The sequence below is a fragment of the Lycorma delicatula genome, chromosome 1 (genome assembly GCF_047948215.1).
Source record: "Lycorma delicatula isolate Av1 chromosome 1, ASM4794821v1, whole genome shotgun sequence".
NCBI lineage: Eukaryota > Metazoa > Arthropoda > Insecta > Hemiptera > Fulgoridae > Lycorma > Lycorma delicatula.
The window spans coordinates 103,897,170-103,910,005 of record NC_134455.1 but is presented as its reverse complement, the minus strand read 5'-3'; the positions used below and the strand labels follow the sequence as shown (position 1 = coordinate 103,910,005).

The window sequence follows — 12,836 nt, the reverse complement described above, 5'->3', positions numbered from 1 at the left end:
TTTCTCCTTTATACTGTTTTAGAGTCTTATAATCACTAAAAATAACATCCTTTATTTCCTTTTTATTTAATAATACAAAGTCATTTTATTTTTTATTTGTCTATATAGGCTTACACATGTTTATTTATTTTCTAACTTATTTTGAATAGGTATTCATGATATACTTATATGCCCTTCATAATATTTCACCAATAATCTTTCTTGTTCATTCCTACTGCCTGTCCCATCTTACTGACTTCATGTGAATAGGTTTTAAATAAAAATATGTTCCTTAAAGTTGGTAATAATTAATAATTCCATACCACCTTCATCAGTTATGTTTAATAAAATAGTTTAATTTCTTATTTTCATATTAAGATCTCTCTCTCTCTCTCTCTCTCTCTCTCTCTCTCTCTCTCTCGCTTTTTCTTTCTTTCTCCCACTCATTTCTTACTTCATCTTACCCCATTACATTTCATATAATATTTTCCATTTCATTCATGTATTTTTTTAAAATAAAACATATTTTGTAAATACTCACTTCTGCATCATCTCATGAACTTAAAATGGCAAAATATATTGTCGACTTAGACTAACAGAATGTAAAACAGATATAGGGAGTTAAATTAAATTAATTTTTTTTACAGCCTTACTTCCCACATACGTACATGTTACCAAGAACATGTTCACGTGTCCTACAAGTACCTGTTTTGAAACTTAAATAGTTATATATGTTTATATGCCTATAACTATAAGCATAAATGATAACTCTTTTTCCTGTTAGTGTAAATATCAAATAACTCGTAAGTTTCCAAAAAAATATTCTCTTCAACAATAAAAGAAATTTTTATAGAAATAAAAATAACATTTTTTAATAATAATAAAAATTGAACAGCAAAAACATTTTTGCCCCAAAATGTAATATAAAAATTCACAAATTATCAGTAAGTCTTTTTTTATACACTTTTTCTTCTTTTGAATATTCTGTAAACAAAGAACTGATAAAAATGTAATGATAGAATCTAGACTAAAAATATCATGGCAGTAGGTAAGATGGTTAATAATAATAAAGATTTTTCTTTATAAGTTTAACTCTGCACTTCAGATAAATCCAGCATATCTAAGTTTTTTTTTAATTTTAACTTCTGCATAGGACATTGTATTTCTATCAACATTTTCATTCATTTAATAGGTTATGCTGGCCGTACAGAATTGCCTGATAACTTGAAGTCAATGTTTCGTCCTATCTCCATGATGGTTCCTGACAGCATGCTGATTGCAGAAATTACACTTTTTGGTGAAGGTTTCAGAGATACTAGAAATCTTGCAAAGAAGGTAAATTAATGATTTAAAAAAACTTGTTTTTTTCATTTAAAACCAATGGAAATGTTTATGCTTTAAAATAAAATTTACTACTTCTACAGTTTCTTATTTACTATTAATGATACACTACTAAGTAGTGTAAAATAATGGAAAAAAATATGCCTTAAAAAAAGAGTTTATAAAGGCAATTTTAACTGATAATTCTTTCAATTCAGTTGATAAATTCAACTGATAATTTTCCTCAAAGAACTTAGTTTTATTATTATTTTCAGGTAATTGGTGAAGTGAATAAAACCTAACAACTACGAGCTAGCATCTAATAGATAGTTTTAGCTTTTTCTCTAATATAGTTTAAAAAAATGCTGGTTCTAGCTAGAAACAACTAAGTTATTTTAGAAGTATTCGGGAAAACTTAAGAAATTTTGTGAGTTAGCATTTGCTAAGCTTAGCTACAGTTAGGTATTTTGGTTTTCATCTCGTAACTTGTCTGTCCCTACTCCTCTTTCTGTTATCTTTACATAGCGGTCTAATGACCGGCTCATTCATATCACCTCGTATTCATCCAGATTGTACAACACTTGCTTTAACTATTTTATTTGTTATTTGATCTCAATAGAAGAAATGTCATCTAGTGATAAAAATGATGGCAATGAGAAGTATTTAGACAGATCACTATTTATTAAACTTTTAAGAGAACATCCAGTAATAATTGAAAAATCAAGATTCCAATGTCAGCTAAAACCAAAAAAGAAGCTTGGAAAATTATAAGTGAAGAGTTTCATCAGCTGTTGGTAAGGAAGTGACAACTGTACAACTAAATAAATTGCTGAAGAATATGAAGAGGTGTCAAAAAGAACTGACAAAACTACAACAGGCAACAAGTCTATCAAACTAAAAAAGTGAAAAAAGAATTTTATAAAATTATCAGCCAAGATAATAATTCAGTATTTTGTAAAGTGCCACGCAGTCTGTCTGTTGGAACGGAATGTAAACCACTCGCTTCTGCTGTAAATAATGTCATGGACAGTGATGATGATTTTATCAACAATTCGGAAGAACTTAATGATGATGCAAACCAGTTTGCAACTAAAATAAGAAAAAGTGCTAAAAAGGTTTCGGCTTATGAAAGTGATGAGCGAATTGATCTTTCAACATCGCAGATTCAGTGAATTGTTTTACTGCAGCAAATGTAAATCAACAAGATGAAACTTGAAAGAGAAAATTAAACTTGGAACTATTAAGAAAACATCAGGTGTATCTACTCAAATTGATTTAGAAAGCTATGTTGTTTACTGACGTTTGTAATAAAACAAATGTATTTTTTTTAAATCCAATCCTTCTTACCATCAATAAATATAAAATTTAAAAACCAACATAAAAATTGTAAAACATAGGTGTACATGACACTGTGCATGTACTAACATGCATGTTTGGATGTGCATGTGAGTTTATTTATTTTTTTAATTTTACATTTATTTTTTAATTCGTACATGAAAAAATTTATAACAATAATACAATTCAATAAAATATAAATTAATGCATTTAAATAAAACAATTTTTATATATATATATATATATATATATATATATATATATATATATATATCTGTTCTTTTTTCAATCATTCAAAAACATCATTATGTCTTGATGTTTCTGCTGCCATTCAAGAGTTGTGGCTACATTTTCACATTGCTCTTTTTCAATTTCACCCTCATGTAAGACATTATGGTCAATTTTTCAATGTTGTGTAAGGCAATGCAACATACCTTGGGCACTTTTTTCCAAAGATGCATGGACACAGTTTCCCAAAATTGGAAATTTTTTCAGCTGCCTGAAACACCTTTCAATGATGACTCTTTCCCTGGAATGGTGCAAGTTGAAATTTCTCCCTGCTCCATTAGCAGGTGGTTTGAATGGTGTTATTAACCACAGAGATATTCAATAGCTGGAGTCACCAAGTAGACATGCTCCACCATCAAAATGTGACATAATTCCCCTAACAGGGCTTCTGTGCCATATTCGTGCATCATGAACACTCCCTGGCCAACCTGCACCCATACTAATAAATCGTTCAAGGGAGTCACGAGTACCCTAGGTGTTAATACTAACATATCCCTTTTGATTTATATACTCATCCCCAAGTAACTTGGGTTTTGTAATTTTCATGTGGGTGCAGTCCAGAGCACATTCGGTAAACAAAAATGTCTTTGCCAGAGACTTTCGCTTTATTTACTTCTGCTCTTGTTGCTGGAAAGTGAATCCATTTAGGAGAATTGTAGATTATTCGATCCATTACATAATTTATAGTTTTACAAGTCGTAGATCTGTGTACACCAACATCTTTGGCAATCCCTGACTGAAATCCTGCATTTGCTGGCAACAAAACATAAAAATATGTCAATTTCCATTCTCCAAGAAAGAGCTCCTCCATGTGTGTCTGTCTCATTTAAGAATTTGGTGGGTAATTAATTCACACTATCAGACTCGAATCTTAACAATTCTTTACGATTATGTGTTTCCTGGTGAACAGTATACTCCTTTTGTTTCTGCACATGCATAAATTCCACCATGGCTCAAATAAAACTTAACGACTAGCTCGAAAGCTAGCATGCTCCTGGCATGACTTAACAATCGCTTAGAAACTGCTAAGAACAAAAGTTCAAAGTTTCTCTTTATTCACACCAATTTTAAAGCTATAGCTAGAAACCCCAAAAAACCTAGAAATGACTAAGCCTAGTTACATCTAAGCTTTTCATTTACTAAAAACTTAGCACTTTCTTAGAAAAAGGTAAGAGTTAACAACTGCTAGATTTTATTCACATCACTAAATACGTTTGTAAGGCAAGGCACCAGCTACCCTACAAGTATGAAATTGGGATAAGATATAGGACTGGCGACAGCAGTATTTTTTACAAGAAAAAATTATTTGTTTTAACTATATTCTAATTGGTATTTCCAGTTAATAATATAGATAATTATTAAAATAATTTTAAGTTTTTAAGATTTATAGCAAAATAAATAGTTCACTGAAAGAATCTATCACATTAAGAAAATTATAATTATATATTACACATTTAATTATTTGAAGCCAAGTTTTCTGAAACAAAGAGGTGAATCATGACTGAAACAGAAACAATTATTGTTATTTTCTGTGCATTCAGCACATCTCTCTTATTAACAGATTTAAAAAAAAAAAGGTGGTTATCAATTGGACTATTTTTTTTTTTTTAATGTATGTTGTGCGTGCAACATTAGTAAACTAATTTTGATAATTTTTTTTAAATCGAAAGAGTATACTTTCACAGTGGTTCAATATAAATTTTTAACAAATCCGATGATAAACTTAAAAAAAATACAAAAAAAATTGAACGGCTTGACACCCTTAGCTGCTGACCACTTGCACCAGTACAGTGTTGCTCTCTGTTCCTTGTAGAACTTCAGGAAGGAGGAGATCGCCCACACATAGTCATACTCCACAATTGCTATGATACAATAAAATACAATACATCATAATATACATCTAAGTTCATACAACTAGATACATACGTACAACAAAAAGCAGCAAAGACCTACAGAATGAATTCACACTGTAATCAAACAATCATGTCAATAGAAAAATATCATCAATCTCTGTAATACAAAACATCAAAATAATAAACACCATAGTTCATACCACAAATACATATTTACAACAGGAAGCAGCGAAGACCTGCTGCATCAATACACACTACATACAAACTAACATCAACAGTATAATACAGTACATCATAATATACACCATAGATCATACAACAAAGTATGTACTTGCAGCAGGAAGCAGTGAAGACCTGCAGCATCAATACACACATAATCAAACAGTCATGATCAGGCACCCTCGTGCACAATCTATATCTAACAAGTGATAAAGTCATACCCTATCAGCCATAAACAGGCAGTTGAAATTTGATCTTTTGATAAGAAAGATGGAAATTTAGATCCTACCTTCAAGATGTAGAACGCAGAGAGCTGCATGAAATACTCCTACTTCTCAGTCCCTTCATTTTTTTACTGTTCATTAATGATCTGCCTTAAAAACTCAACCCATTCATAATTACATTCTTCACAGATGACACGTCTGTATTGTTTGAAGGTAATTTTTTAAAAGAACTGAAAATTTTATATTAGCTGTTAAAAATTATTTACTGGATGGATTGTAACCATCTAAACTCTAGATATGAGTAAAACCACTGCATTATGCATCTCAGATAGACCATATTTACTAATTATATAGAATTCCCATTAATATAATAAGAGTAGTATTTCTGAATCCTGTAAGGGGAAATTTCTTAAAGTTTTATTTCATGAAATTTTGTAGGGATGATCAAAAACTCATTTCAACTAAATAAAACTGTACTGTTTTTTCTCAGAAGTGCTTTAATAAAATGCTTAGAATATAATATTAAATATTTCTTATGTTTATATACAATTATATTATTATCTGAAGTATAATATCATCTCTTGAGATTAACTCAAAATGTAAGAATGAGTCTTCAAGATAACAAAAATTATCCAGTAAGTTGTAGTTTGGCATTCTAAGTATGAAAAATGTGGATCAATATTTCGAAAACAAAAATTGTTCACTTACCCTTGTGTTTGTATTTATTAATGTGCAATCTTTGTTTTAAAAAAAAATCACTTATTCTGAAAAATAACAATTTCCATTTCCACCAAACCAGACAACAGAACTGTTTACTTGTAACTGAACACAATCCTTCAGGTTATGAGAAAGGGCCTATTATTCTTCTATTGTCATTTTTAGTAAATTAACAAATCATTTTTAAAAAAATCTTCCCATTAATTTATTTAAGTACGATATAAAATTTTCTTTTATCAGAATTATGATATTACTCAGAAATATTAGTCAACAAAATAACAATATTATTCTGTTAAATTTTTAAACAACAATAATTAAAAACTTTTTTAAATCCTGAATTTCATCTCATTCAATGAGTAAGTAATAATCTATTCAAATAAATTTCAATAATAATAATAATAATAATTTGAGTTGTGAATTAATTTTAGTTAATTTTTATATTTAATTTCTTCACATATTTACTGACTTTACCTTAATATTTGTTTTGTGATTATGCATATCTATTTTAAATAATTAATATGGACTTGTAATTACACCAATTTTTACTTTCCCGTCTATATAGCAGCTATTGCGAAGCTACAGCTTTATAGTGTGGTGATCAGTCAAAATTGGGCATATCTGGGTTTCACCAAATCTTGACGTATTGACCCCTAAGAACCCTAGAAAACCCAAAAATGGCGTCGGTCCAAATTGAGTATATCCAAAATCCCGAATCTTGACACCGAAGGACCCCAGAAAACAGATAATGGTATCGAAATTTCCGCGACAAAACGTGCATGTGCAAATATGCATGTATGTATGTTGAGATGTAATTAGCCTTATATCTCCAGAAATACTTGACCGATTTTCACCAAACTTGGCTATAATATTTCTATAGTAGGGGCATTGATGGTATTAAATGTTCAATTCGTTCAAAAGGTCAGGGGGTGGGGAATACAGTGGGAAAACAAAATCATCTCCAGATTTTGCATAATTAAGGTTAAATTTTTTTTTCTTATAATTTTGAGAATATTAATATACAACTTTTGTAAAAAAACGTTTTGCTAAATTTGACCCCCACCACTAAAAATGGTTTTAATTTTGAAGTGTTATAGAAGGCAGTACAAGGCGTATTTACGTTGCATTTTTTTCTTTTTAATATTTTTTAGAAAGAATATAAAAAAACCATCTTTTGCATAAAACTTTTTGTCAGATTTTTTTGTTGCAGTTCTTTCTATTAGCATCTTGTTGGATCCACAAATTTGTTCCTCATCAAATTGGGGTCTTAACCCAGCCACCCTCTCGTTACACACCCCACATCACACTTAGTGGGTGGAATATTGCTGTTGGCTGTTTTCTTACTTTCTTTATAGCAAGGATATGCCTTTCTTGTAATAATAAAATTATTTAAAAATAAATTTCCTTTTTTTGTCAATAGGTTTCCACTTTCTGGTATGTGCCTCAGACTATTTTATAGGTTACTTTTTTGTAAAGTTACATTTTTGTTAACAGGTATATACTCTGTTTTCTCTGGCTAGACAGCAGTTAAGTAAACAAGATCATTATGATTTTGGTTTGAGAGGAATGGTATCATTGTTACGTTATGCAGGTCGCAAAAGAAGACTGCTCCCCAACATGCCAGACGATGAGGTTTGTTATTTCTGTTACAAAAAGTTTGCATTTGTAATCATTTTTAAAATTATATTAAAAATTCTATTCTACTCATATGTACATATAACATTATAGTATGTATGGTATGTGTATGTGTATATACAGAATGATTCCACAATGCACTGCAATCTCTCGGCAGATAATTCTACAACAAAATATAAGAAAAATAGTTAAAACATAAAGTCATAAAATGGTTCCTTAGAAAGTTTCAACTCGCAAAACATTTAGCCCTGCTTTCTGCTCCCTTTGTGAAATTACATCGTATGAAAATTCTTGGGTACAAATCGAGGGGTAAATGTGGTTTTCCGTTATGGTTTTTGGAACAAGAAATTAAATAAAAGTGGCCCGAGACCTATATCTCAATTAGGTTTTAAGGACTAAACTTTGGAGAGATGAGTTCGAGAAATAGGTATGCTGAAACCACAATCATTCAATGCTAGTCATGAACATTTTGTGAGAAATGCCAGTGCTGAGGAAGCAATATTGAAAATAAAAGTGTATTTTCTGACATAACCTTTTCGTGTTTTACCTAATTTTTTTTTAAACCTAAGTGAAATAGATGTCTGAACCACTTTTATCCAGTTTCTTAAATGAAAAACCATGAGGAAGCACCAAATTTACCCCTCGATTTATACTCAAAGAATTTTAGTACAGTTTAATTTCACAGAGGAAGCAGAAATCAAGGCCAAATGTTTAGAAAGTTGAAACTCGCTAATGAACTGTTTTCTGACCTATGTTTGTATGAACTTTTTTCTTATTTTTGGCTATAGAATCATCTCTCAAGAGATTGCTGTGCAATTTGGAATCACTCTTTGTGTGTATGTATAAAGAATGAATTACATTATACATATACAGAATATATATACATGTAAACTCTGTATATATATATATATATATATATATAAAAAACCCATCCAATGTGGAAAAGAAACTAGCTAGACTAGTTGATTGTGTGAAGGTCAATAACATTAGTGTGAGCTTGTCTTACATTGTAAATATTGTCTACAATCCACATACCACTGGTTTTTAATACAAGTGTAAAAATGAAGGTGCCATTGTAAGATTGCAACATAGAGACCAGGATTTAATTATTTATTTTTTGTTCTCTGAATGCATAAAACCTGCCTATATTTTTCGCTGAATGAATGCACAGTTTGATGTGAACTTCATGAACAATGCAAGTTTTTATCATCTTTTATAACTGCATAGGATCACTTTAGTCAGTCCATTATCCAAGTCTCTTTGATGGGACTGTTTGGGCCTTGCAGGTCTCCCAGTACTTTTTCATACATTCTGATCTTTGTGTACTTTCTAGTGTTGAAAATGTTTGTGTTGTGAGGTTTTTTCTTGAGTGTGAAGCAAGTGCTTTTGTTCTTGATTTTCTTGTTTAATTTCATCTTATCTGTGGTGTCTTGGTGTAAGGCCAATTTCCTTCAGATCCTCTCTTATTTCTCTAATCCATCTGCATCCTGTCTTGGTGTGTTTCAGGTCAAGATTGTACTGCACTAGCTGTATCAGAAGTCTTGAATCTTGCATCCTCATGTTATGTCCAAAGAATCCTAGTCACCTCTTACATGTGGTTTCAGTGATGGGTTCTAACTCTTTGTAGATGAATTTGTTGGGCACCATCCACCACTGCCCATCTTTCTAGTACCTTTATTGATGTAGGTTCTTCAGTTCTTTTTTCGATTTTCTGGAGTCTGTCTGTATATGACTATTTGTTCAGGTAGAAGAGTGTTTCTGCTGGAAAGTAGCTTCTGGTTTTTTTTTTGTGTTGTAATGTATTGTTGAAAGTATAAGAACTGTGGTACTGTGTAAATGTGCTGTGCTGTTGGTCTGGTCTGCAATTTTTTGCTTTTTTGGATGGGTTTTTTGAACTTTTTTTGTGATTTGGACGACTGGAACTGTTGGCTTACATATTAGTGGATGTGTTTTAGTGATTGGTAAGAATTTTGGATAACGGACTAACGTTTTTATTGTTTTTTGTTATAACGACCTTATTGCTATATGCAATAAGGTCCTGTAATTGAACGTTTCCTTGCGTTGCAAATTTCTACAAGCAGAGTGTACACATAAACAAGGACTTTTAAAATATTTCGTCTTTACACAGGTTAGTGAAATTTTCCTAATCCCAAGACAGATTATAAGGAGAACACCTTTTCCTAATTTTATCCATTCCCTTTCACCCCAGCCCCAAATCACCCAGATCCCTCCAATTTTTTTTATAGGCATACATTTTACCCCACCAAACCCCCCTGCGACCACCTGAATGACATCGTGTGAATTGTTGGAAAACTTGGAACTGGGCGTACAACACCCTGGTGGTAAGAGGAACTGAATTCAACTTCATCTGAGGCATGGAGGAGAGAAAAACACGTATGGAAGAAGAGGCATCAGCTCCCACGACTTGGTCGATGAGGCCGACCAAGCGAAAAAAATCAAAAATGACAAAGGCAGGAAGACACCGAAGCAGTAGTCAACTGAGGAAGAAGAAGCCCCGTCTAAGAACCTTAAGACTTGACAAACAGACTGGGCTTAGCCCTATATGTACTAAGGCAAAATTATGGAACAAAACTGAAAGATTACATCAACACATGAAAAAGAACTGCTGGCCATACTGAACTGCTGGACTTGACGGAAATATCGGCACCGTTAAATCTAATAACTCAAGCAAAGCAAACTGATGAACCGAGAGAGTTTAATATAAAGAAAATTCTGGATAAACAGCTGACAGATGATGAGCTTATTGGCTTGGAAAACAAGAGATAGTCCATAGACATGACACAGTATGTTCAGCAGGTGGCTAGCACTGCGCAGACGGAGGGTGACAGTTGTCAGTTTAGGAATATTGAACGCCGACGGGGATCCATTGGAGCGGCAACACAGGTTCCTGAAATAAGGTCGGGAGATATTATAAAAAACGAATCAGTAATCATGGGCAGTAGTGAAACAAGTATTATACGAGGGAAATACAAGATATTTTTCAACGCGGCGAGGGAAAGGTTAATGCTTTACTCACGATCTTAAAATCAGTTAGGAAGGTTGTGGAGATATCGTCATCACCCACATTTCTTTTACCAGAGGGGAAGCTGGGAGCGGCCATTAACCTAGGGTACATCTTGAGAGGCAGAATCGATAAAATCAAGATTGTGATGACACCGGCGGCTGTAAACGAATCAAAGGACATGAACATGCTAAAGGACTGAAAACAGTGCTACTTGATGCAGCTGTAGATCTGCAAATCGACTTAAAAACGAGAGGCAGCCGAAGGACAGTGGTCCATTTAAAAGATTTGGACACAACGGAGGCGGAGGTCAGTGACGCGTTCGCTCAGGTTGTAGAAGACCAGCACGAATTCAGGGTCTCCTCTATCCGCCCTGCCTACTGGGACATCCAGAATGCGTCCATAATCACAAGTTATAGGGCGTCACAATGAAGCTCATACAATGAATCACAATGAAGCTCATACAAGCGAGAATACGGGTAGACTGGGTTTTCTGTAGGGTGCAGATTAGACCTGACACACATTGTTTTAGATGCCGGGAGAGCGGAGATACCTCCTCCCAGTGTAACGGACCGGGTAGAACTGGGAGGTGTTATAATTGTGGTGGTTTGGGCCACAAAAAGAGGACTTGCAATGAGCCCGCAAAGTGCATAAGTGCAGAATAATTAGCCATCGGACAGATAGTGCGCCTGTAAACAGCCTGGACGATGAAGATCAAGCAGGTTAATACCAACTTAAACGCAGTGTCGCACGACCTCATCTGGAGAATTTATATGAGGAAATTGATTTCTGACCATTGCCGAGCCAAAAATGAGGAGGGTGGCGGCCCACGTATAGGAGGAAGACCGGAACGCGGATGCCGCTATCTTGAACATCTCCAGTCGATACGCATAGACTCGTGTTACAAGAGGTAATGGAACTTTAGAGGTTGAGTTGACGGACCACATACTGATTGCAGGCTATATCCCACCCAACTCAGCGATGTAACGATTTCAGGAATTTGTGAACGAGCTGGAATAGTGTATCAGACGTTGCATGAAGCCTATTGTGTTGACGGGGGAGTTAAATTCGGAAAATCACGAGCTGGGTGGCAAGAGGATATGTGATGGCGATCATGTTTTCAGCAGTTGGACTTGTGTGGAACACGGGCCTCGTCCCCACGTACATTAGCAGGAGGAGGGGCTCGGTGGTCAACGTGACGGCAGTATCTGACAGGACCGTGGCGATGATTGATGATTAGAAGGTACAGCATGATGCTGGCTATTGATCATAGAGCTATAACGTTCTAACGTTCACGGTTGAAAGTGTCCGGCCGGGATACGCGCGCATACCTCGCTGGAAGCCTAGCGAAAGAAAGCCAAAATGGTAGTTGATAAGGTTTCAGGCACGTTTGACAGGAATAACCTGATCACGGCTGAAAGTTGTCAGAGGTCTTGAATGATGTGTGTAGAAGAGAAAGGTTGCAAGACGGGCCGGGCAAACGCAGAGTATGTTGGTAGTCACTAGACATAGCTGAGAAAAGGGCTGCCACACTATCCTGTAGGCAAAGACTCCAACGTGACACTAGAAAGTAACGGGAGAATAGATGAGGGGTAGAAGGAGGCATACCGCACTGTAAGGAACCCACTTAATCTGCGATCAAGGCTGCTAAGGCCTAGGCCTGGGATAAGTCAATTTCCGGTTTGAACGACGACCCTGGGGGATGCATATAAAATAGAAATGGAGTTTGATTCGGTTGAACATACGATTTACTCGTGTAATAGATGGGATGAAGTCAGACAAAATCTGAGTCTGGCTAGGCTAACTCCGGAACAGACGGTAATGTTCATGATGATAGGAAGGCATTATTGGGAATTAGTGGTAAACATAGTAACTATAATTATCGGTACTAAAGAAAGGGAGATTAGGGTATGGGACGGCGAGTAGGAACTGTTGGGTAGGGATTTCCTAGGGGTGCCCTGCTCAGGAGATTGCGGCTTACCGAGGTGGACCGCTTTTGATGAATGACCAGGGGCCCCTTGTGTTCAGGGAAAACAAAAGACCTAGTCCGGGCCGGAGCCCAACCTCATGGTAGGGTGATGGTTATAGGTATGACAATAACAAAGGAGCGAGTCCCGGCCAACCAGGGGCGACTTCTGTGGGGCACAGCATAGCCAGATCCTGCGGAGTCCCCGGGAGGTTTGGGGCAAGCCACCTGCTGAGGTTGCGCAATGCTAGAAAGCAGGACCAACCTCAGTGGTAAGGGGC

At 34.8% G+C, this 12,836-nt stretch overlaps 1 protein-coding gene across 1 annotated transcript in view; it reads left to right on the top strand.

Annotated features, from left to right (window-relative positions):
* The window catches only part of kl-2 (dynein heavy chain 2, axonemal kl-2), a 408,181-nt gene that overhangs the window by 166,360 nt on the left and 228,985 nt on the right, over positions 1 to 12,836 (top strand). The window contains exons 38-39 of the mRNA XM_075354141.1: positions 1,172 to 1,314; positions 7,427 to 7,564. Coding sequence (XP_075210256.1) covers positions 1,172 to 1,314; positions 7,427 to 7,564 — 281 coding nt within the window. The remainder of the gene's footprint in view (positions 1 to 1,171; positions 1,315 to 7,426; positions 7,565 to 12,836) is intronic.